Genomic DNA, 26,813 nt, shown 5'->3' with positions numbered 1-26,813 from the left:
TGTGAAGATACAGCTTACGGTTGGAGTGGGGTAGGGGTAGGATGCCGTCGCCGGAGTTGTGGATGGGGAGCATGCTGCCATTTGCGATGGAAATCGAATCCGACCCTTGGTATGGGACTGAATGAAGTAAGTTGGTCATGTCAGAGGTTAGGTGGGAAGAGGCGCCCGAGTCTAGGACCCATTCGGTTGAAGAGGCTGGTGGTGTTTGGGTGAGCAGAGCACGAGGTGGCGTTGGTGTGTAGTTCAGGTTGCAGCGGTGCCAACATTGAGCGGCAAGGTGGCCGGGTTTGTTGCAGATCTGACAGGTTGGTCAAGGAGCCTTAGAGGAAGTGGTGTAGGTACGCTGAGATGAACCACGACGGTGGGGTGAGCGACTGGACTGAGGGGAACTCCTGCGACAACGGACAAGGCGAGGATTGCTGTAGAAGGCCGCATTGTCTTTGGGAAAATTGGAGTCCTTGAGAAGTTGGTTTTGGATGTTGATTTCCTCGCTGTAGAGAAGGGAGTAGAGGGCTTCGAGACTGATGGGGGTCTGACAGGTGCGAATAGACGTGCAGAAAGAGTTGTAAGCGGCGGGAAGACCGTTGAGGATGTAGTGTAGGATGTCTTCGCTATCGACCTGAGAGCTAGCTGCCGCTATGCCGTCTACTAGCCCTTTGATTTGGGCGAGGTAGGCTTGCATTGAGTTATCACCCATGGTGACATGGTGGAGGGAGTTCTTGAGCTGAATCACTCGAGACTGATTCGTCGGTTGGAGTCGGCTCTCCAGAGTGCTCCAGATCTCGTTGGCGGAGGAGAGAGTGAGAATGTAGGGTAATATGGAGGGAGAGATGGTAGAGTAGAGCGCGGAGATCAGGTTCTGGTCCATTAGCTTCCATAGTTTGTGGTCGGCGTGAGAGGGAGGTGGCGGGACTTGAGATCCGGTGAGGTAGCCGTCGAAGCCGTTAGCGGTGAATAGTTGGAGTGTCTGCGTCCTCCAGATGGCGTAGTTGCCGGCGCTCAACTGCGTAGTGACAATGTGCTTGATGTTGGACATGAGGAATTTCAGTGGAGCGGGGATGGTGAAGTCAGCCAATGAGGCGGCGAGCGAACTGGTGGTCGGTGCAGTGGTCTGATGGCTGGAAGCTTCTGGTTCGGTCATGGTGAGCGAGTGTCGTGAGGTTGTCTAAGCTCTGATACCATGTAAGAAGAGAATGTCCTTCAGAACAGGGGCTAACTACAGAGAGAAGGTGAGCATAGTAGATCAGGAGAAGTTTTTCATTTCATCCATAAAACCAGAGGTGAGCTATAATGTTTTATTTATAGGAAGAAGACACATCGGAATATTCTTTCCGTTAGGATCTCGGCGCCTGTCTCCGTCAGGTGAGTGGAGCTGCTGCAGTTAGGTGGCAGGTGTCGTGGGCACATGATGATGGTTGCTTACAAAAGATATATGTATAAGTTAGCCAAACAAAGAGATAAGAGTAGTAAGGATTTAGTTCAAGTGAAGTGTATTAAGGATGAAGATCAAAAAATAATTTTCTTAGAAGATGATATTCAACAAAGGTGGATGGTCTATTTTGCTAATTTTTTTAATGAAAATTGTGAAAATAAGATTGACTATAGTGACCTTAGCACCCTAAATGAAAATAAAGATTTTTATTTTTATCGGCGTATTAGTAAAATTGAAGTTAGAGAGGCTTTAAAAAAATGAAGGGTGGAAAAGCTGTTGGACCTGATGATATTCCAGTAGAGGTTTGAAAATGCTTAGGAGATAAAGGTATTTCATAGCTTACTAAACTTTTTAATACTATTTTGAAGACAAAAAAGATGTCAGATGAGTGGAGAATGAGTGTGTTAATTCTTATTTTTAAGAATAAAGGTGATGCACAAGATTGTGAGAATTATAGAGGAATTAAGTTAATGTGTCATACTTTAAAACTATGGGAGCGAGTTATGGAGCATAGGTTACGGCGTGATACTAATGTTTCTCAAAATCAATTTGGATTCATGCCGGGTAGGTCGACTATGGAAGTCATACATTTATTAAGAGATTTAATAGAGAAATATAGAGAATATAAGGAGGATCTACATATGATATTTATTGATTTAGAAAAAGCATATGATAAAGTTCCAAGAGAAGTGCTATCGAGAGTTCTTGAAAAGAAATGAGTTAATAATGCTTATATTCAAATCATTAATGATATGTATGCAGGAGCGATTACTTGTGTTCAAACACAAGGTGGTTTGACCAAGTATTTTCCTATCTCGGTTGGGTTACATCAAGGATCAGCCTTAAGCCCATATCTTTTTGCTTTAGTCATGGATGTTCTCACTAAACATTTGCAAGAGGATATGCCTTGGTGTATGCTTTTTGCTGATGATATTATTCTTGTTGATAAGACTAGAGAGGGAGTTGAAAGCAAACTTGAATTATGGAGGTCAACATTAGAGACTAAAGGTTTTCTCTTGAGTAGATATAAAATAGAATATATGGAGTGTAATTTTAGTAGTAGTAGACCTAGTGAGGGGATTGTGACTTTGGGCGATCAATTCATTAATAAGAGTACATGTTTTATATATCTTAGATCTATTATTCATAGTGATGGTGAAAAGATGGGGATATTATCAGCAGAATTCAAGTTGGATGTTGAAGTGGAGGAATGCATAGGGCTTGTTGTGTGATAGAAAGTATCCCTCAAACTTAAGAGAAAATTCTATAAGATGGTAGTGAGGCCTGCATTGCTTTATGGTGCTGAATGTTGGCCATTAAAAGAGAAGCATAATATTAAGTAAGTGTGGCGGACATGAGGATGCTCAGGTGAATGAGTGACTTTACCCTTAGAGATAGGATACAAAATGAGCATATACGTGAAAAGGTTGGAGTACCTCTAGTAGAAGATAAGATTTGAGAGAGTCGCCTTAGATGGTTTGGTCACATAAAACGGCGGCCTTCCAATGACCCGGTTAGGAGAGTAGAGGTATTAGATTTGACTTATGTTAAGAAAGGTAAAGGCAGATCTAAAAAGATTAAAATATTAGGAATGATCTTTCTTTATTATATTTAAACGAGAATTTGACCTTTAATAGGACACAATGGAGAAAAAGGATTCATGTAGCCGACCCCACGTAGTGGGATAAAGGCTTGATGTTGTTGTTGTTGTGGTGGTGGTGGTGGTGCGTAATAGTTTTTTTTTTTTTTTTGAAAATTAGGATAAATTCCAATTTCATACACAATGAAAAATAATTATAACCAAAAAAATATTAAAAAGCTACAGTCAAAATAAAACTCTATAATTTTATTTATTACAAGTTTTTTTTTTCATTTCTTAAAAAAAATATTTTTTTCATTTCAAGTATCTTGTATCACAGGAATGCTTCAGCTCTAGAGAGAGAAAGACTAATGGGGTTAGAGCTGTTAATTCGTGTCAATGGGTCGGGTTCAAATCAGATCCGAATTTGACCCGACTATTTCTGACCCGCCCAAACCCGATCTGAATCAGGTTTCAGGTCAATTTTTCAAACCCGAATCGGGTTCGGGTCAACCCGACCCGACACGAAATAATTAAATGTATGAAAAAAATTGAACTTTGAAATTTTAATTTTCCATTAAATAAATATAACTTTACAAAGTAATGTATACAAAGAACTTATACCTTGTATTTAAATTATTTAGATTCTTTAAAAATTATAACTTTATAATTTACATTCATTACAAAGTACAAACTACAAAGTAAATATTTTACAAATAAACTCAAATTACATTTCTTAGTTCTTATATCGGCTACACTTCAACTTGAACTCTTGAAGAATGAAGATATCATTAAACTTGTATTGTCCTTATGTCCTACACTTCAACTTGAATAAACTACCAAAAAAATGGTTAAACACTTTAAGCTTAAAAGTAATAAACAAATAAAAATGATAAAATTTCAAATAATGAGATTGTATAAATGTATAACTAGAAAGCTTTATTCGAATAGCTCAGGTAAACCTTCCAACATATTTAGTTACTATTGAGAAGTAACTCAAGTGATTAAATAATGTATATTTGATTTTTCTATCTATTACCATCCAAGATGGCAGTTTGCATTAAAATTAATGACTTAATATAGTATCAATAAATTAATAAAGTATCTTCTCTTGATTTAAGCTAACGCAAATGCCACCCGGTTGTAATAGTATTAATCAAATTACTGCAAACACACGATAGCTACCACTTTCAATTTAAAAGGTTTTTCATTATTGATTGAGCTTTCACAGCTATACCCTTTAGCCTTTACCTTAATTCATCAAACATATGAGTTCATTAAGCATCAGAATTTTAGATTGCACTCATTATAGCAGCAGTCTTATGCTTCGGAGTTCATAGAACATAAAACAGAAAATAGGTTTTAAACCCAACAAGAATCCTCCAGCACTCCAACACAGCAACACAGCACCCAACAAGGCAACAAGGCAACCAGCTTCAGAAATCATTGAACAACAGAACCCTGAAGTAGCATGTTAAAAACAACAAAAACAGACATAAAAAGGTTCAAAACAGAGAAAAGAATTTCACAAAATCAACAGCAATAGCAGCAGGTTTATAACAGTAAAGACTAAAGCAGCAACTAGTAACCATCCAGAACAACAAAGAGGACCTTGTAAAATCTCAACAAGATCAACACAATTTAAGAAAATATAATAAAACTTCCTCCCCACTCCCCAACATCAACTAGGCAACTCTGTTAGCTGAATCTTTGGCATCTTCACTACCAATTTCTAAAATACCCAAGTTCATGGTGTCCTCAGTTACACCCTCAAGTTCAGGATCATTCATAACTACAAAAAAAACATATTACTAATATACTATAAACTTAAGAGAGAAAACAAGTTAAGATGTAATGTAAAACAATTGAACAATTACCATTATCTCCATATAACCAATCTTTACTACACACTAAGGCTTCAACAATGTCATGTTTTAAAGCACTTTTATATTGATCCAATATTCTACCACTATTACTAAATGCACTTTCTGAAGCAACTATGGAAAGGGGAATGCATAAAATATCTCTATCCATATCGGCCACTTCGGGATACTTGTATTAGTTACCTTCCAAAAATGTCATATATCTAACTTAACCTACCTATCATTTTTTTGGTCTTCAAGATACATTTCAAGTAATGAATTCCTATGCATAGTAATTTTCTCTTCGAATGAGTCATAATCTTAATAATGAATGCCACCAGACATGGGCAAAGTAAGTAAATGAAAAATTATAAATGTTTAAATGAATGGGAAAGAATAATACCTGAAGAAACTGCAATTTTATAATTGTTAGAGGGAAAATCGTTGAGCTATCAACTTGGTAGCTAACTGAGGGTAATGAGGACTGCTCATCACAAGTTTATCAGTTAATCTTCTCATAGTTTGTAAATAATGCAAATAGCTTACCCCAAAACTTATTCGTTTCAGTTATGTAATCACCTCTATATGATTTTCTATAACACCATTCAACAAATGTGAACATGTACCTAAGTTCCAAGATAATCGCTATTGCCAAGATATCACATAAATCAAACCAGTACTTCTCAAATTTTACTAACATTCTCGTTGAAATATTTCTGATGTATTGAATACCGTAAGATCATTCATGCTTAAGTGTTGCATAAACCATAGATACATAAGGGAAGAACAGATTTGAAGTAGGGTATTTTATGCCTAAAAATGCACATTCTCATTGAATGGAGTACTTTCAATAACTGTGTTAGAATCCTCCATCTATTCAATAATATATAAAAATTATTCAATCACAAACAAATACATGGCTCTAGCCTCTAGCATTGCTATGATGTTATTATGTTATGACAATAGCAACATTATTACATTAAATAGCATGTAAATGGTTAAAAGACTAGCATGTAATCATTATTGATCATCTAAATAACCAAATAAATAAAAGAGCAAAGACCATAGGTCCACCGTCCACAGCCCACAGGTCACTCCATAAGAAATTACAAAAACATAGCTAAAGCCAAAAAGCCTAAAATGTAAAGCAATCAGGCAATATGTATAACTGTATAAGATCTCAAAGTCCAAACTTACATAATGATGGACAACGAATGATGAACATGAATAAAGCCATAAAGGGATTTCAGTTAAGATCTAAGATTCTAAATCATGTAATCATATATAAATAAAATCTTTAAAATCAATAAAGAATAAAGAAAAAAAAGTGATAAATCATCTCTAGGGTTTGTTAATCACGAGCGCATCACCAAGCCACCTAGGGTTTTGATTTGAGATGCTCAAAAAGGAAATTAAAACCTTGTGAAAACTGAAAACTCATAATAAAGACTACAAATCTTGCCATTTGCCAAGCAGTCATCATATCACTACAATATATCCAAAAGGATTTCCAGTTGTCGATATATGATGACATGTGGAGAGAAGGAGACTTGAAGGAGAGAAGGAGACTTGAATTGAGAATTCATCACCTGTGATTCTTGAGAAATCGAGCCAACAACAAACTCAATCACAATGAATGTAGAGGAAAAGTGAAAAACTAGGGTAAGGGACTCTAGCACTCAAAGGAAAGGCAGACTCAAACTGAAAGCGGAAAGACCAAATAAGTGAAGATGTTGCGTCTTTACACGCAAAAATAATTAAAGTTATTTTGGTATTTCGGTTAAACCAGGTGGCGAGGCGGCTTAACGGGTTAAAATTGGGCCAACATTGTGTTTCCGGGTTGACCATACACGACCCGATACGAGAATCGGGTCAGATTTGCTAACCTGAACCCGACCCGTTTACTAACCGGGTCGACCCAAACCCATATTTTTCGGGTCAAATTAGGATCAGGTTTCGGTTCTTATCTAATATTGACAGCCCTAAATGGGGTAAAATATTGAAAAAAACAGAGGAATGTCTTTCTATATGGACGGAATGAAAAAGAGAATTTGACGTGGAGTTGCAAGGCTGTTTAATTAATTATTATTTTAAATATTTAATTATTTAATAATGATTTTATTAAAAAATTTATCGTTAATTATCTATTTATTATCTAATAATAATTAATAAATATTAAATTATCACTCAATTATTTTATTATTTTTATAATGCTAATGATCTAATTAATTACTATGAAGGATAACTTTTGCTTTTCCTGGTTATTGCCTTCAAAATGTATTGGCCATGTTTAGAGATGATTCGAGGCATTCCTAATAAAGAAAGATTTGGTAGTGCAAGTAAAAGAACGCATACTTGCATGGCATGGGTAATTGATAGTCCGTTTGGAGCAAAGGGTCAATGTAAATGAGATTTTCAGGTGTTTCATGCATTAAGGTCAAAAGATGAGTACTATGTACTTTGACATTTGCATGTATAAGTAATGAGAATAAAAATCTATAAGACGAAAAACTTTTAAAATGATACTAATTGGAATTATCTTGAAATAAGGTTCAAGTAATGTCATCGTCATCTCATTAATTTTCACTTTTAGCATATGTGATATCATAAGCTACGATGTGAGAAAGAAGGTGGTCATTTGGGTGATGTTCAAAAGCCAACCCTTGACCTGAACATGTGATTTTATATCTTGCTTGGTATTCTAATATGGACAATTTCATTTTTAACTTTTATACGAACCTAATGAATGAATTTTTACCTAAAGGAAAGCCTAGAAAGTGTTTCAATGGTGAGGACTAGCAACACCTTTAGTCTAAATTTGAGTTTAACTTCAAGTGTTGCCCAACTCAAAGTGAACTGCATGCATGTTTGCATACACTGCTTCGAAAATAGTAAAATAATGTAGTATTATGTATATTTGCTTATATTTTGCAAGAACTTGAAATTTTTCGTATTTCTTGGGTAACTTAAGTGATTTGTTGGTCACTTTAACTTTCAACATTAAATTATACGTGTAAAAAAAATTAAAACAAGTAAAAATGAAAGGCCTTTAATTCAAATATATAAAACACATAGAACATCTTTTATTAGTTGAGAAGATTAAAGTTTTTACTAATCTAATAATTCAACAATTGAATTACATAATACAAATCATAGTACAAAATATCAAAATAGGGTAGAAGCTAACATCCGTGTTTAGGCTTGCATGGTATGTCATCCATGTTAAGATAGTTACTACTTAGCTTTTGTATGTTTTATATTCTTACAACTTGTTATTTTGATGTTTTCAAATATTATTATTTTAATTACTTAATTTCTCCTAACATATTTTGGAAGAATTATTTTTTGGCTCTTGTGTGTACTAACATTTCAGGGAAATCAAACTCCATATTAGTGATGACTTCAAATAAAGATTTGACTATACTATTTTGTAATTTAGAGTCTGTATTTTATTCATTTTGAGTCAGAGAAAGTGCGATTGTAATTGAGTAACTTAGCACACACACACTTGGCGAGATCTTTAAAAGAAAAAATTTCTCATACTGATCATATAGGACGAACCATGTTCGTACGGGATGATCAGGCCAGTTAACCCCTCGGAGAGCAATGGAACGAACAGAAAGTGAAGAAAAATTTTCTAAGTCCTAATCGTCCGGCGAATTTACCCATTCATCCCTAGACGATGTCCTCTGATTTCTCACTTTAAACTGTTCATCCAGATGAAATGTCTCATTCGTCTCTGGATGATATCCTCTGATTTCTCACTTTGAACTATTCGTCCAGACGAAATATCCCATTCGTCTATGGACGATGTCCTCTAATTTCTCACTTTGAAGTGTTCGTCCATTTCGTCCCTGGACGATGTTCTCGAATTTTTAAAATTAACAGTTCATCCAGACGATTCTGCCCATTCGTCCCAGGACGATATCCTCTGTTCCTTAACCTTCTGGACCGTTCTGTAGTTATTTTTTAACGAAGCTTGAAAATAACTGTTCGTACCGGATGAACTATGTTCGTACGGGATGATGATCACGTATAAAGTAATTTTGTACCAATGCACATTGAGTTCGTACGCAACAATTTTTACACTATTCGTACATATGAATTACGATCATGTGGAACGATCAAGTACGTACAGATTTGAAAAATTACAGTTTTTTGCATGGTTTTTCATGTCTTTCATATAAAAGGTCCACTTAAAACTGGCTTGTAATCTTTTTGTCCACTGGGCTTAACTGAAGAGAGATTGAAGGAGAGAGTGTGAGAGGGTGTTTGAAGGAGATTTCTTACAACTGGAGTGTGAAGTGTTCACTTTGTACTCAAAGGTAAGAATCTTTGTTTGTGAATTGTGATTACTTTACTCTTTTCTCTTGTCCTTCCAGATTTCTCATGAGAAGATCTTGTCAAGGAGATCAGGTTCTCTGCCTACACTTAGAGAGTGTGAACAGCGGAATGTTCTCTACTTACACTTGAGAAGTGTGAAAGGATAAAGCGTTCTCTGACTATACTTAGAGAAGTGTGAAAGGACGAATGATTCTCTACCTAAACTTGGAGAGTGTGAACAACGAGAAGGTTCTCTAACTATACTTAGAGAGTGTGAACAGCGGGAAGTACTCTGCCTATACTTGGAGGGTGTAAAAGGATGACAGTTCTCTACCGCACCAGGTAGTGGTGGAAGAGAGTTTTTGTAAAGACTTCTCCGCCTTACTGTGGGGGCAAATTGAGAGACACTAAGTGATAATAGTGCAATACCTGAAGTGGAAGACTTTAGGGAGTGGATGTAGGTCGTGTTTGACCGAACCACTATAAATTGTGTGTTTTTATTTTTTTGCAGCCTTTTTTTTTTTACTTTATTATTTCTGTGTAATTTGTGGTTGAAAAATCCTTTTTAAAATTTATTATAAGTATTTTATCGGTTAAAAATTATAAGGGTGATAAAAATTTTAAATTTACCAATTCACCCCCCTCTTGGTTAGCCACTAGAACATAGGCTTAGGTCTAACAACTTAATTCATATTTAATAAGTTTCAACAAGTGGTATCAGAGCTCTATTTCAAAATCAGAAGTTTAGACTATTTTTTGATTAACGACCATGACTACATTTGGAAACCGAAATACACCTGAGGATTACTCTATAACTAGAACTCCATTATTTGATAATATTCTTTTTGATTTTTAGAAAACACACATGTCTACATTTTTACAGTCACTTGATTACCGTATGTGGATATTAGTTCATGAAGGGTATACAAAACCAATTAGATTAGTTGACAGAGTTAGAGTTGAAACACCTTTTGCGGACTGGACAGTAGAAGAACGTGACTTAGCACAACTTAATGTCAAATACTTGAATAGTTTCTTTTGTGCTCTTAAATATGAAGATTACATGCTGGTTTCCACTTGCAAGAGTGGAAATGACATATGGGATAGACTTTGTATAACTTATGAGGGGACTAATAAAGTTAAATAATTCAAACTTAATATCTTGTTGCATGACTATGAACTATTTCGCATGAAACCCAATGAATCCATTTCTAACATGTACATAAGATTCACATAAATAGTCAATTATTTACATGCATTAGGTAGGGGAACTAACGAATGCAGAAATGGTTAATAAAATACTTCGTTGCTTACCTATTGCTTATGATGCTAAAATAACTGCAATTACAGAGTTTAAAAATTTAAACATTTATTATATTAATAATCTTCTTGAATTACTTATTGCTTACGAGCAAGGGGTGAGTCAAAGAAATATTGATGCAGGTGAACCACGAAGGGAGAAAAATATAGCACTAAAAGTGGAGGAGTCAGAAATTATGACTATTCAAAGTGATCATGGAGGAGAATTTGAGAATGAAAAATTTGAGGATTTTTGTAAGGAGAAAGGAATTGATCACAACTTTTCTGCACCTAGAACCTCTCAGCAAATGGGGTAGTCGAAAGGAAAAATAGAACATTAATAAAAGCTGCTCGAGCCATGTTGACAGAATATTCACTTCCTAAATATTTTTTGGCTGAGGAGGTTAGCACTGCATGCTATGTTCTGAATAGGGTGAATGCGAGATCAAATTTAAATAAAACATCCTATGAGTTATTAAAGGGGAGAACACCTAATTTTTCATATTTGCATGTCTTTGGATGTAAGGTGTTCATTTATAATTATGAAAAATCTGTCTTAGAAAAATTTGGTCCAAAATCATATGAAGGAATTTTTATTGGATACTCAAGTCTTAGAAAATCTTATAGAGTATTCAATAAAAGAACTTTGGTAATTGAGGAGACCACGCATGTTTTATTTGATGAATCTAGAAGTTTGGAAGAGCCAATTGTTGAAGAGGATGAGATAGAAATTAACTCCCAAAAGATTGAGAAAGTGAATTTGGAAGAAAATTTGGAGATAGAAAATGATGTGCCTAGAAATTTGAGATTTTCTAAAAACCACCCAAAGGAATTAATTATAGGAGAACCTAGTGAGGGTGTTAGAACTAGGCATGGACTGAATAAAGAAGTCAATCATTTAGCCTTTTTTTTAATGATAGAACTCACAAAAATTAATCAGGGACTTTCAGATGAATTTTAGATATTGGCTATGCAAGAAGAACTAAATCAATTTGTAAGAAATAAAATTTGGGAATTAACTACAAGGCCAAAAGATTAAAGTGTAGTTGGAACTAAGTGGATATTCAAGAACAAAATGAATGACTCAAGAGTAGTCATAAGAAATAAGTCAAGATTAGTGGCTAAAGGATATAATCAGATTGAAATGATTAATTTTGAGAAAACTTTTACCCCTGTAGCTAGACTTGAAGTAATTAGGATTTTGTTAGCCTTTGTATGTTTTAGAGGATTCAAATTGTTTGAAAAGGATGTTAAAAGTGTCTTTTTAAATGAGGTAATTCAAGAGGATGTTTTTTATAAAACAACCTCTAGGGTTTGAAAATTCTAAACACTCAAATCATGTTTTCAAATTTAAAAAGACATTATATGGATTGAAATAAGCACCAAGGGTTTAGTATGAGAGGTTGAGCACATTCCTACTTGAGAAATCTTTTGAAAAAGAAAGTGTGGACACAACTCTATTGATTTAGGAGAGGATATATTCATTGTACAAATTTATGTTAATGATATCATCTTTGGATCTACAAATAAAAATCTTTGTGATAATTTTTCTAAAATAATGAGTAGTGAGTTTGAGATGAGTTTAATAGGAGATTTGAGTTACTTTCTAGGCTTTAGCATTAAGCAAATTGAGGAGGGCATATTTTTTAGTTAGTCAAATATATTAAAGACATCCTCAAAAAGTATGAAATAGACAATGCTAAACTTTTTTAGTACACCTATGAGTTCCTCAGTTCAGTTGGATAAGGATCATAAGGAAAAAATTGTTGATCAAAAAAAATTTAGAGGGATAATTGGATCTTTGCTTTACTTGACAGCTAGCCGACCCGATATCATGTTTAGTGTTTGCTTATGTGCTAGATTTCAATCAGATCTAAAAGAATCATATTTTACAGCAGTGAAAATGATTTTAAGGTATCCATTGGGAACTTAGAACTTAGGAATTTGATATCCTAAGTTTATCTCTTCATTTAAAATAATTAGATATTCATATTCAAATTTTACAGGTTGTAGGGATGATAGAAAGAGTAATTCTAGAACAAATCAATTTATTAGAAATTCTTTAGTCTCTTGGTCCAGTAGAAAATAAAATTCAGTAGCCCTATCTATTGCTAAAGCTGAATACATTACATTAGGAAGTTGTGTGGCATAAGTATTTTGGTTGAAACAATAATTGATTGATTTAGGATTAATAATAGGCACTATTCCTATTTATTGTGATAACACTAGTGTTATTTGTATTTCTAAAAATCCTATTCTACATTTAAGAACCAAATACATATACATCAGGCATCATTTCATAAGGGATCATGTATCCAAAGGAGAAATTGAACTCATTCATGTTATAATAAAAAATCAACTTGTAGACATTTTTATAAAACCACTAGCCTTTGATACTTTTAGTACATTAAGAACAATGCTTGGTGTAATTGATTTGAATGCTTAATTAAAATGATTCTGCAACATTGATGTGTGTTTTTGTTAGTGGGTTGTGTGTCTTTCGATTTTGTGATTTTCTTTATATTTTTTTTATTATTTTGTTCATGTTTGATTTTGCAAACTTTTGTCTGTTTTATTTCGTGTTCTCTCACATCTAGATTCATGATTTTGAATGTTGACTTAGAAATTTGAGTGTATATCATCTGTACGAAATTAATTTCATACGGGACGAAGCGTGTAGCGTATTAACTGTCGATTTGAACGGTTTGCATGCAATTTTTCAGTTTTTGTATCACTATTCGTCTGTATGATCATCATGATCGTCCGGACAATATATATTTAATTGTATGTATGCATATAGATGGTTATACGAATAAGATCAGTTTCATTATTTCTGATCGTATGTACGAACATTCAGTTCATACATATGAACATGTGTCGATTCAATGTAGCGGACATTTCAAACTGTCATAAAAACGATTTTAAACAACTGATCGTCCCGGACAAACACCTATTCATTTCTACGATCGTTTGGTCAAAAGTCTGTACGAAAGGACGTCTCGTAACTTGCATGTTAATGAAAAGCTGATTCTTTTTGGACTCATATATTTGTCAATACAAAATATTTTTTGTATGTACAAACCCAAATTCGTATGGGTCAATTTTTGTATCACTATTCATCTGTATGATCATCACGATCGTCCGGACAATATATATTTAATTGTATGTATGCATATAGATGGTTATACGAATAAGATCAGTTTCTTTATTTCTGATCGTACGTACGAACATTCAGTTAATACATATGAACATGTGTCGATTCAATGTAGGGGACGTTTCAAACTGTCAAAAAAAAAACGATTTTAAACAACTGATCGTCCCGGATGAACACATGTTCGTTTCTACAATCGTTTGGTCAAAAGTCTATACGAAAGGACGTCTCGTAACTTGCATGTTTATGAAAAGCTGTTTCTTTTTGGACTCATATATTCGTCCATACGAAATATTTTTCGTATGTACAAACCCAAAATTGTATGGGACGAAAATTTTTCATTCGTACGAAATGATTGTTTTCTCTTTAAATTTGAAGGTTTTGAATTCAAATTTCATCCCCTCAAAAATCACTTTCAATCTTTGATTTTCCTAGATCTTCTCCATGGCTAGTTCAAGCAAAAGAGAAAGGCAAAAGGTTCTTGCTAAGGGACCCCCTAGAAACTCAACATAAAACTTTCTATCCAAAGCAAATGAGGAGTCCTTCCCTAGATTCACATTCGCCAAAATCACTCCCTCTAGAGTCCTCTAAGAACAACTCACTTTCAAGACAATGCACCTTTTTTCTTCCACCCAGTTTGGTCTTATTCTCGCTCTGATCCATCTCTACAACAAGGAGATTTTCCATTATTTCATTGCCAATATGTCCTTCAACTCTGACCAAACTATGATTAGATCGTATGTTTTTAAGAAGAAAGTGGAGATCACTAAAGAAGACTTAGGAATATTTTTGAACTTAAGGACTCAAGGGATTAGAGCCCAGACTTTGACCTCCTTCCCCAACTTTGACTGGACTGTAATAAATCAAGTCATTAGTGGATGTAGTGAAGCAAGCCATTTTCCTAAGGTAGTCTCTCTTAACCGCAATGCCCGTATCATCCAGCATATTCTTCGCAGTTTTATTATTCCTAAAGCTGGTGATATAGTAAATATCACACCTCTTCTTTCTATAGTGACTTATTTGATTATGATAAGCCAACCAATAGATGAAGCCCAACTAATCATTGACTACTTTTATGGACTTTCTGAGATTGGCCATGTCTCCCACAAGAGGAAGAAAAATATAGCCTTAGGACATCTTGTGGCTTATATTTTAGAGAAGAAATATGACCTAGTCCATCCAGTTCAAAATCTAGAAGAACCGATCTACTACAATGATGGATCTTTCTAAGCAATCTTTAATAAAGATCCATATGTAATAAGTAGTGACTCAGAGGAGGAAAGAAGAAGACCTCCACCTAAACCATCTGGTACTCTAAATTTTTTGGATACGATCCAGCGATTTGATCAGCTTGAGAGTCATTTTGATCAACATTTTGATCAAATTGAAACTCATCTTTAGCAGCAGGACTATCAACATTAGCAGGATATGGATTGGATTAGAGGTTTTTGATTCAGTTAACACGAATATGATTATTATGAATAACTATTTCAACTTCTTCAACCCTCCTCAGCCTCCTCAAAATCAAGGTCCTTCAGAGTAATGATTGTATTTCTGTTTGATTCTCTGTACCAGATGTGATGTGGTGTGATTGTTAGTTGTTATGTTTTTATGTTTTATGTCATGTTATGTGATGTTTTGTGTTGTTAGTTTTTATTTAGTGTTTTGAAAAATGTGTTTATTAATATTAATCATACTCGATATAATATCCTTTATCATTATATCAATAAAAGTTATCCTGTCTTAGTTTAATGTTTTTAATTTCATTTCAGAAATGTGAGTTAGCATATATGATCATCCTTTTAATATTTGATCATACAAGTGCTATATCTCGAATTACAACATAAAATTGAATTCATTAGAAAAATCTTTTTTTTTTTAAATTTAAGTTGTGATTATAACTTGATCTAGTTAAGAATATAATTCTCGTATCTTTTGTTAGACTAATATAATTTTTATATTATTATTATAATTATGATATTTTCTTATTTTGTATTTCTCTTATTAATATAAATATTATTATACTTAGAAAAATTTGAGATTTTAGATTATTGATTTTGAAAAGATCAATATTACACTTGAAAATGTACAAATGTACAAAATATCAAAAGAATGTGCAATGGTTCGCAAATTGAAAAAGATGCACAAAATTAGGCCAAAAATACAAAAACGCACAAAATGTGCCACAAATATTAAAAAGATGCGCAAAACGTCACAAGTGGTATTTGATTCTTTTACTAATCTTTCAATCTTTCAATTCAAATTAATTTTTTGTACGAATTTATTTGATATTGAAATTTGGAATATACAAATTTTACATTCATCTAATTTGCAATGATTTTGTTTATCTCAGTGTCTAAATTGATTCATAATTTTGATATTTTTTCTTGTCTATATTATATCTCTTCTTAAATCATATGAATCCTTCTATTTCTCTAAAGAACTTTAACTTTATTTGCAAATATATCTCAATCTTTTTCAAGGATCAATTATCAAAGGCTTTTGATATGACTTCTAACATTTCTATTTTTTTCTTTCTTTTTCTTCTTCTCTTTTTGCTGCTGTCAAAAAGGGGGAGAAATATTATTCGTTTGTTTTATCATTGGTATCATTATTTATTTTTTTATCATTGTATTTGAGTGTTTGTTTTATCATTGTATTTTTGTTCAAGTGATTGTGTGTTAAAAATTTTAAAACAATTTTTTTTTTTTTTATGTTCAACTACCCCTTATTCTCACATGCTTATTAATTCAGGGGAGTTTAGGAGATACTTAGGAATTTGAAAATTATACAAACAATAATTATTTTGCCATCATAAAAAAGGGGGAGATTATTAAGAGAGTTGCTACTTAGCTTTTGCATGTTTTATATTCTTGCAACTTATTATTTTGTTGATTTCAAATATTATTATTTTGATTACTTAATTTCTCCTAACACATTTTGGAAGAATTATTTTTTGGCTCTTATGTGTACTAATATTTCAGGAAAATCAAATTTCAGATTGGTGAAGACTTCAAATAAAGATCACACTATACTATTTTATAATTTGGAGTTTGTATTTTGTTCATTTTGAGTCAGAGAAAGTGTGATTGTAACTGAGTAACTTAACACACACACACTGGGGAAGATCTTTAAAAGAAAAAATTTCTCATACTGATCATACGGGATAAACAATATTTTTACGGGACGATCAGGTTAGTTATACCCCTCGGAGAGCAATGAAATAAACATAAAGTGAAGAAAAAATTTCTAAGTCCTGATCATCCTGACGAATTTACCCATTCGTCCCTGGATGATGTCATCTGATTTCTCACTTTGAACTGTTCATCTAGACGAAATGTCCCATTTGTCTCTGGACGATGTCCTCTGATTTCTTACTTTGAACAGTTCATCCATACGAAATATCCCATTAGTCTCTGGACGATGTCCTTTGATTTCTCACTTTGAACTGTTCATCCAGATGAAATGTCCCATTCGTCCCTAAAAGATGTTCTCAGATTTCTAAAATTAATAGTTTGTCCAAATGATTCTGCCCATTCGTCGCAAAATGATGTCCTCTATTCCTTAATCTTGTGGACCATCCTGTAGTTATTTTTCAACGAAACTTGAAAATAACTGTACATACCGGACGAACTATGTTAGTACGGGACGATGATCGTGTACGAATTAATTTCATACCAATGCACATTGAGTTCATACACAACAGTTTTTACACTGTCCGTATGTACGAATTACGATCGTATGGGACGATCAAGTACGTACATATTTGAAAAATTGTAATTTTTTGGACGATTGCTTGTAATCTTTTTGTCCACTGGTCTTCGTGCAAACTGAAGAGAGATTAAAGGAGAGAGTGTGAGAGAGTGTTTGAAGGATATTTCTTACTACTGGAGCGTGAAGTGTTCACTTGGTACTCAAAGGTAAAAATCTTTATTTGTGAATTGTGATTACTTTACTCTTTTCTCTTGTCCTTCTAGATTTCTCATGAGAATATCTTGTCAAGAAGATCAGGTTCTCTGCCTACACTTGGAGTGGGTGAACAACGGAAGGTTCTCTTCCTACACTTGAGAAGTGTGAAAGGACGAAGGGTTCTCTGCCTACACTTGAGAAGTGTGAAAGGACGAAGGGTTCTCTGCCTATACTTGGAGAGGTGTGAAAGGACGAAAGGTTCTCTACCTACACTTAGAGAGTGTGAACAACAGGAGGGTTCTCTGCCTACACTTGGAGAGTGTGAACAGCGGGAGGTACTCTGCCTACACTTGGAGGGTGTAAAAGGACGATGGTTCTCTGTCGAACCGGGTAGTGGTGGAATAGAGTTTTTGTAAAGGCTTCTCTGCCTTGCTGTGGGGAAAAAAGGAGAGACACTAAGTGGTAATAGTGTAATACCTGAAGTGGAAGACTTCAGAGAGTGGATGTAGGTCGTGTTTGACCGTACCACTATAAATCTTGTGTCTTTTTATTTTTATGCTACCTTTTTTTTACTTTACTATTTCTGTGTGATTTTTGGTTGAAAAATCCTTTTTAAATTTTATCATAAGTATTTTATCGGTTTAAAATTATAAAAGGGTGATAAAAATTTTAAATTACTAATTCACCCCCCTCTCAGTTAGCCACTGGAACATAAGCTTAGGTCTAACAACCTAATTCATATTTAACAAGTTTTAACAATCCATGCCCAGTTTATAATGGTCTGGCAGTCAAACAGGCTTGTCTTGTAGTCCACGATGCTCCTCATGATGGACTTTTGTATGTTCCTCAATATGTTTAATTAGCGGGGCCCTCCATGTGGGCGGCGAGATATAGTAATGGAAAGTGAAACCAATATTAATTAGACCCTAGTATATCCCATATGGTGGCCACTATTAATATTGGTTCATGATATGTGGTTGTTTCAAAGCTTTAATTAATAGCTCATGCAATTGTCTCCAATATATATAAGTGGTTGTAGCAGCACCCATATCTGACAAACTAGTATCAGCTTATGTTGCGTTGTGGGAGAAAGTATGTCCTTCCTTGGATTCTGCACTGTATTGTGTATCCTCCAATTGCATTTGGCTCATTAAGGCATTATTTAGCTCTCCAATCTTGTTTATAATGTGTTAGAGATCAGGTTTGTCTGTACAATCATAGAATGATTATAATATCTCATTTATCTCCAAGAAATGGTTACATTGCATGTAATTAAATGAAAGAAATAGAAATATGAGATGAAATCTTTGGACATAAGAAACCTTAAAAGGAATTATTACCAGTAAATGATCAATAGGTGTTCATGAGTAGAATGGCCTAGGTGGCGCGATATGAGCCTATACCACTATAATTAATCCTCCAATGTTTGCTCCCCGCCATCAAGATCTTACACACCATGGATTATCGCTCCTCATCATCCCTCCCACATAAGTATGTGACATTAATGGTAAATCATCCAATCTATATCATCCTTACCACGACTGTCCACTCTGATGAAGTTCAGATCCATCGATTAAATGTCAGTAGTAGGTGAGAATCTGACTGTCAGAGAACTCGGTCAGATAAATGCCACTCAACTCTCTTCAATATGATAAGTCAAACATGAGCTAGCTAGATCTGCCTACCTACAAAACTTCTATTAAATGTATGATATATATTTCTTATAATATAAAGTAAAAAAGGAGCACTATTACATGCTAACCAAAATTTTATTTTTACAAAAAATTTCATATGAAATTCCTTATATAATCCAGAACACTTGGCTATTGTGTAACGTTATATTTCTACAATATCAGGCAGGCATGTTGGTAACATCTACAAAGCTTTGTTATACTTTTAGGGCACAAAATAGTGCAGACGAATGTTTACTAGAAAACGTCACCCCATATATTGACCATCTAATATTCAAACTATTAAATAACAGTGGATTACTTACAAACTAAAAGAGGGTTAGCTAGTTCAATCTTTCCAACATTTATATGATGTTATCATTATCCTTTCATAATAAAAAACAATTACACATAATTATGAAAATATAACTAGTTCATGATATCCTAATACATTAATATCTACATTATATAGAAAATGATAATATTATTGCTTAATGCACCAATGCCTTTTAAAATAAGAATACAATTAATTAGCCCATGGGAAGTTGGTTCTATTATGACCTGGTGTTTTACATAAACCACAAAGCCTCCTAGATGATAAACTGCTCTCATCCATAATATTCTAGTAGCATCTTATTCGCGATCCCCCAATGCATCTTCTGTAATTAGGTGGTGCTAGTAGAAACATACCTCTTCTAGGGTTATGAAAGCTCCAAAACTCATGGCCATGTATACTATAAAACTCTATTGTGTATGTGTGTTTCAAGTTTACTTTGGTGTAGTATTTTGAAAAATAAGGTAGATGACTTTGCCTCATCAAAGCCACACAACTTATAATATGTATTCAGGGAGTGTGATAAAGTAAGGGTCATCGTCAACTGCGTATGCAGTTATACTCATATACTATGTCCACCCGATATTACCTTTTGGACATACTATTCACCTGAAACTCTGTGAAGTTGAATATGGTAAGATTTGAAATTCTTCTTGCTTCTAGCTCGATCTTGCATAATGACTCTTTAATTTGTTGTGCAAAGGGATTATTGATCTTCAGCCCATCTGTTTGTAAACGTCCCAACTGTCACGACCCAACCCGACCGAGACGGATCCCGCTCGAATCGGGCCGCGACGGAACTTTCTAAAATCCAGGATCGAGTTTTGGAATTTGCTTCAGAACTTTCTTCCAAGTATTAAATAGACAGAAAAACATAGAGCTACTATAAACATCCGAATGCAGAAATGGTTCATCTATCTTTTCTTTCCTCAAAATAAACATATACAATACAATCCATGGCTTCAGACAAAAAGAATAGAACAGAAAAGCCATGACTGCACAAAAATCAAAAGTATCAAGTACCTAATCACAGATCAGACTCAGAACGTCTAGTCCAAGACCTCCTTCCCATTCCCAAAACCTGAAAATCACGTAGAAAGCAAGGATGAGCTAACAGCTCAACAAGACATCACTCACCAATCCAAATCATCAGAAATTCACATCAGAAAATATCCGTACAAAAATCGTAAAACAGACAGAACAGATACTTGATCAATCAGAATTTAGCTTACAGATACAGAAAACTGATATTATAAAGCTTTCATGTCACAGAGTAAATATAATCGTACGGAATAACCAGAATCGTACAAAAATCAGAAATCAGATAAAATCACATTCATATCAGATCATTCGTATCATATTAATATCAGATTCAACCAAAATCGTACAGAAATAAAACAGATTAGATAAGTCACAGAACAGATTAGCAGATATCAAACATTAGATTCCCTGACCCTGATAGAATCTCAACAGATTCTGACCCCTTATGCCTCCCTTCCCAGACACTAACAGAATCCCAACGAATTCTGGCCCCTTATGCCTCTCTTTGTGCTTATAGCACCAGAACAAAACATAACAGATATTCGAAATTCCGGAATATAACTTATTTTCAGATTTCAGAGCTCATTTCATATTTCCCTGACACAAACAGAATTTCAAGGGATCCTGACCCCTTATAACTCCCTTCTGATAGCATACAATTAATCAATTCATTCAATGTATCAATTCAGAGCAAAAGCAGAATTCATACAAAATTTCAGCGGCATAACGGCAGTATACGGAATTTACACAAAATTTACAGATTCAGAAATTTATCAAATTACCACAGAACATTCACAACAACATTGTAAGAATTTCCTTGTACTGACAAAATATTTTTCAACATTCTGATAAATTATACTTCAATTAAAACACCGCAGAATCCAAAATATCCGGTAAAAATCTTCCAGAAAATACTCAAAATGTGCATAATTATCATCTCAGAGACATACCAAAAGTTACACGGTAAAATATTTGTCAGAAGAAAATAATACCAGAAATTCGTTAACGGAAATAAAATCCAGAACAGAAAAGTCGTCAAAATCCACATTTCTTAAAATTGAGAAAGGCGGAATGTGCCTTACCTCAAGTCGGTCAACTTCTCTAACTACAGCAACGAACGAAAATGGACCAGAGTCTCCCAAAAATCCTATTTTCCTTCTTTTCTTTCATTTTTCTCTCTCATGGACGTCCTTTTTCTTTCCAAAAAATCTCATTCCAATATATATCTAGAATGATCGTCTCGGACGATTGCAACTTCACCCCGGGACGATTTGGGCTCTGGACGAATTTCATCCAGACGAAATTAATTAGCATCCCTGATGACTTTCCCTCTGAAAAATTTTCGTCCAAACGATCCAAATTTCGTCCAGATGAACCATGCAGCCAGAAATATTTTCCTGCACAACCTGTACCGATCGTCCCGGACGATCCAACTTCGTCCGGACGAACCTGGAAGCAAAATGGTCTTTACAATCTCCCCAACTTCAGAAAAATGTCGTCCTCGACATTGCCAAACCAAAACTCAGTCAGAAAAGATACGGATATGCTTGCCTTTGTCCGACTCCTTCTCCCAAGTCGCTTCTCGCGCTGTTCGGTGCTTCCACTGAACTTTAACTATAGGAATTTGTTTACTTCTTAACTTACGAACATCATAAGCCAAAATCAACTCAGGTTCTTCTTCATACCTCAGATTCTCCTGAATCTCCACTTCATCAGCAGACAATTTCTTTTCAGAATCAGATATCCACTTTCTCAAAGTAGATACGTGAAAAATATTATGCATATCAGACATCTGATCAAATAATAACAGTCTGTAAGCAGACTTACCAATCCTTTCAAGGATTTCAAAAGGTCCAACATATCTTGGACTGAGCTTACTCACTCTACCAAATCTGCTCACGCCTTTCATCGGACTGACTTTGACATACACAAAGTTACCAACCTGAAATTCCACAAACTTGTGCTTCTGATTGTAATTCTTCTGTTGTCGATCTTGTGCAGCTTTCAATCTTTCTTTAATCAGATTGATTTTCATAACAGTTTCATCTACAAATGTAGCACCCATTTCTTGTCTATCTCCTACCTCAATCTGAGTTAAAGGAGTTCTACATTTCCGGCCATACAAAGCTTCATAAGGTTCTATACCAATACTGGACTGAAAATTGTTATTATAAGAAAATTCTATCAAAGGAATATGATCTTCCCAACTTCCTCCAAAATCTAAAACACATAATCTCAGAAGATCTTCCAGTACCTGAATAGTCCTCTCAGACTGTCCGTCAGTCTGCGGATGAAAAGCCATACTGAAATGCAACCTCGTACCCAATCCTTGCTGAATACCCTTCCAAAGTCTGGAAGTAAACCGTCCATCTAGATCAGATACAATCACTTTAGGCACACCATGTAATCTGACAATCTCCTTCACATATACCTATGTCAACTTATCCATCGGATTTGTCTGCCTGATCGGAAGAAAGTGTGCAGACTTCGTCAATCGATCCACAATCACCGAGATGGCATCATTTTCATGCCTTGATCTAGGAAAACCCATAGCAAAATCCATCGTTACCTCCTCCCACTTCTACTCAGGAATAGGCAACGACTGCAAAAGACCTCCTGGTCGCTGATGCTCTGCCTTCACCAACTGACATACTTCACATTTCGAAACAAAATCTGCTACATCCTTTTTCATTCCAGGCCACCAGAACAAACTCTTCATGTCTCCGTACATCTTGCTACTTCCTGGATGTATCGTATAGCCTGAATGGTGAGATTCGTACATAATCTCTTTCCTCAAATCTCCAGACACAGGAATCCACAACCTGTTCTTACAGAAAAAAACACCAGAATCAGAAACTCAAAGTTCAAGTTTCTTACCAGATTCAATCTGAGCAATCAACTTCAAATAATTGGAGTCTGACTTCTGAACTTCCTGAATCCTTTCTTCCAGGGAAGACTGAATGTTCATCTGAGTCAAAACACCAGAATCCGCACCAGTAAAGGAAATCACCTCTAACTGTAATCTTTCTATATCTCGTGTCAGATAGTCATCAGAAGTGAGCTGAATACCTGATAATCCAGAAGACTTCCTACTCAGAGCATCTGCTACCACATTAGCCTTGCCAGGCTGATACTGAATCGTCAGGTCGTAGTCCTTGATCAACTCAAGCCACATTCTTTGCCTCAAGTTCAGATCCTTCTGAGTGAATATGTACTTCAAGTCTTATGATCCATAAAGATCTCACATCTGATGCCATACAAGTAGTGACACCAAATGTTCAAAGCAAAAATAACTGCAGCCAACTCCAAATCTTGCGTCGGGTAATTCTTTTCATGTGGTTTCAACTGTCTAGAAGCATAAGCAATTATCTTACCATGCTGCATCAGAACAGAGCCCAAACCTTTCAGTGAAGCATCACTGAACACCTGAAATCCTTCCGTACCTGACGGAAGTGCTAACACTGGAGCTGAAGTCAAACAATCCTTCAACTTCTGAAAACTAGCCTCACACTCCGATGTCCAAATAAAAGCTACTGACTTCTGAGTCAGTCTCGTCATAGGCGTAGAAATCTGAGAAAATTCCTTCACAAACTTTCTATAATATCCAACCATGCCTAAGAAACTACGTACCTCAAATACCGTAGTAGGCCTTGGCCAATCAGCAATAGTTTGAATCTTATGGGGATCAACAGAGATACCTTCACCGCTCACCACATGCCCTAAAAAAGAAATGCTCTTCAGGCAGAATTCGCACTTGGAAAACTTAGCATATAGCTGATGCTGCCTCAAAGTCTCCAACACAATGCTCAAATGTCTGGAATGATCTTCCTCAGAAGTAGAATACACCAGAATATCGTCGATTAAGACGATCACAAACTGATCCAAATACTCCTTGAACACTCTGTTCATCAGATCCATGAAAATAGCTAATGCATTGGTTACCCCAAAAGGCATAACCAAAAACTCGTAGTGCCCGTACCGAGTACTGAAAGTTGTCTTCAACACATCAGCTTCTTTCACCTTCACCTGATAATATCCAGATCTCAAAATAATCTTTGAAAATACAGAAGAGCCAGAAAGCTGATCAAACAAGTCATCAATCCGTGGTAATGGATACTTGTTCTTGATCGTGACCTTATTCAAATCTCTGTAATCAACACACATACGGAGTGTTCCGTCCTTCTTCTTCACAAACAGTACAGGTGCTCCATAAGGAGAAACACTAGGACGAACAAATCCTCTATCCATCAACTCCTGGAGCTGAACTTTCAACTCAGAAACTTCTTTTGGTGTCATCCTGTATGGAGCTTTTGATATCGGAGCTATACCCGGAAAAACATCAATAGAGAACTCAACATCTCTATCCGGAGGTAAACCAACCAACTCCTCAGGAAATACATCAGAAAACTCCCGTACAATCGGGATATCAGAAATAGAACCCGCATCTATATTCATATTCCGTACAGAAGCCAAAAATACCAGGCAACCCTTCTTCCACATTCTTCTGACTTCCAACATAGAAATCAAACAGGATAAAACTCCTCGTAATCCTTGAAATACACATCTTTTGCCATCCATAAGCAAACTCACTTGCTTCTTCAAACAGTCAATCTGAGCCTCATACAGACTCAACCAATCCATACCCAAAATTACATCGTAAGAAGAAATTGGCAACAAAATCAAACTCGATTTTCACTTCTTGCCAGAAATATCAATCTCACAAAAACAAAACTTCCGGGCGATCAAATTGCTTCCATCCGGCAAAATAATAGAAAGCGAAATCGGTAACAAAATAGAATCCAGATGCAAAGCATCAAAACAACGTTCGGAAAGAAATAAGTGACTAGCTCCATAGTCAAACAAAACACGACAGGGCTGATCAGAAATATAAATCGTACCTGTCACCACATCCGGGGCATCTCAAGCCTCCTGCTGACTCAAACTGTATACTCGTGGCTGAACTGGAGCTGGAGCTACTGAACCACTAGACTCTCACTGACTACTAGTAGGTGGTCTCCGTACTACAGAACTCGACCCACCACCTCTTCTAGAGGATCCTTCACTCACAATACGTGGAGGAACAGTCCTCGGCCTTCCTGCTGAACCAACAGGTCTACTATCAGATCGGAACTCAGATCGTCTATCAAATTCAGCTTATGGACACTCTGCAATCCGATGTCCTGGCTGACCACATCTGAAGCACTGACCAGTCATCCTATAGCACTGGCCAAAATGTCGTCGTCCACAACTTTGGCACATAGGTGCCCCACTGATATATCTAGAACTGGTCGTACTGGTAGTGGCAGTGCCAGAAAATCCTGACTGTCCACTCCTCCTGGAGTCTCCGAAAACAAATCTCCTCTTGCTAGAGGAACCACTGCTAGAAGTATCACCCCCGAACCTCTTCCTACTCGCAGCCCACCACTGCTGAGTAGCCATCAGATCATTCTCTATCAAACGAGCTCTTTCCACAAGCTCAGAGAAATCAGAAATGTGAAATGGCACTAGGGGCTGCCTCAGACTATCTCGTAGTCCCCTCAGAAATCTATAGCACTTCTCAGCAGAAGTACTTATCAACTGTGGAGCATATCTAGCTAAAGCAGTAAACTCTGTCTCATACTGCATCACTGTCTTGCTTCCTTGAACCAACCTCAGAAAATTCTCCTGCAACTGCTGTTGTGCAGAAGGGGGTACAAACCACGATCGGAATATCTCAGAAAATTCTTCTCAAGTAATCAAAGAATTTAGCTTCCCATAGAATTTCTCCTCCTGCTCGCCTATCCACTAGCGCTCTGCTTCCCCATCCAACAGAAAAACTGCCAACGGTACCTTCCTGTCCGACGGACACTGCATACCGTCGAAAGTTTTCTCTAATCTCCTCAACCATTCTTCAGCTGCTCTGGGCTCAACAGTGCTCTCAAACCTCGGAGGTTTCAATCTCAGAAACATTAGCATATGTCTATCTATATTCTCAGATCGGACAGTCGAGGCTCTACTCTGAGTCTCGCTCATCATCTGAGCAACCAATGTAGCAAACTGAGAAAGTGTATCAGAACCAACCACTGGGGTCGTACTACTCACCGGAGCTGCCTGACTAGCACTCTGACCATTTGTCATATCAGGGTCTGGCAGATCCATGAGCACACAGAAAACTAAGCACAAAAGCAACACAATAAAAATCCAGACAAACCAAAACTACCCCAGACAGACTCA

General features: G+C 35.7%; 1 protein-coding gene across 1 annotated transcript in view; it reads right to left on the bottom strand.

Annotated features, from left to right (window-relative positions):
* Positions 1 to 22,122: 22,122 nt before the first annotated feature.
* LOC114579923 overlaps positions 22,123 to 26,813 on the bottom strand; it is a 7,881-nt gene continuing 3,190 nt past the window's right edge. Inside the window, 7 exon segments of the mRNA XM_028695961.1 lie at positions 22,123 to 22,307; positions 22,428 to 22,932; positions 23,710 to 23,822; positions 23,825 to 24,620; positions 24,834 to 25,108; positions 25,895 to 26,323; positions 26,597 to 26,752. Of these exon segments, the coding sequence (XP_028551794.1) occupies positions 22,123 to 22,307; positions 22,428 to 22,932; positions 23,710 to 23,822; positions 23,825 to 24,620; positions 24,834 to 25,108; positions 25,895 to 26,323; positions 26,597 to 26,752 (2,459 nt within the window).

This window comes from Dendrobium catenatum, unplaced genomic scaffold (assembly GCF_001605985.2).
Source record: "Dendrobium catenatum unplaced genomic scaffold, ASM160598v2 fragScaff_scaffold_716, whole genome shotgun sequence".
Taxonomy (NCBI): domain Eukaryota; kingdom Viridiplantae; phylum Streptophyta; class Magnoliopsida; order Asparagales; family Orchidaceae; genus Dendrobium; species Dendrobium catenatum.
Note: the sequence above shows the minus strand (reverse complement) of the source record. Positions and strands in the feature narration are given on the sequence as shown.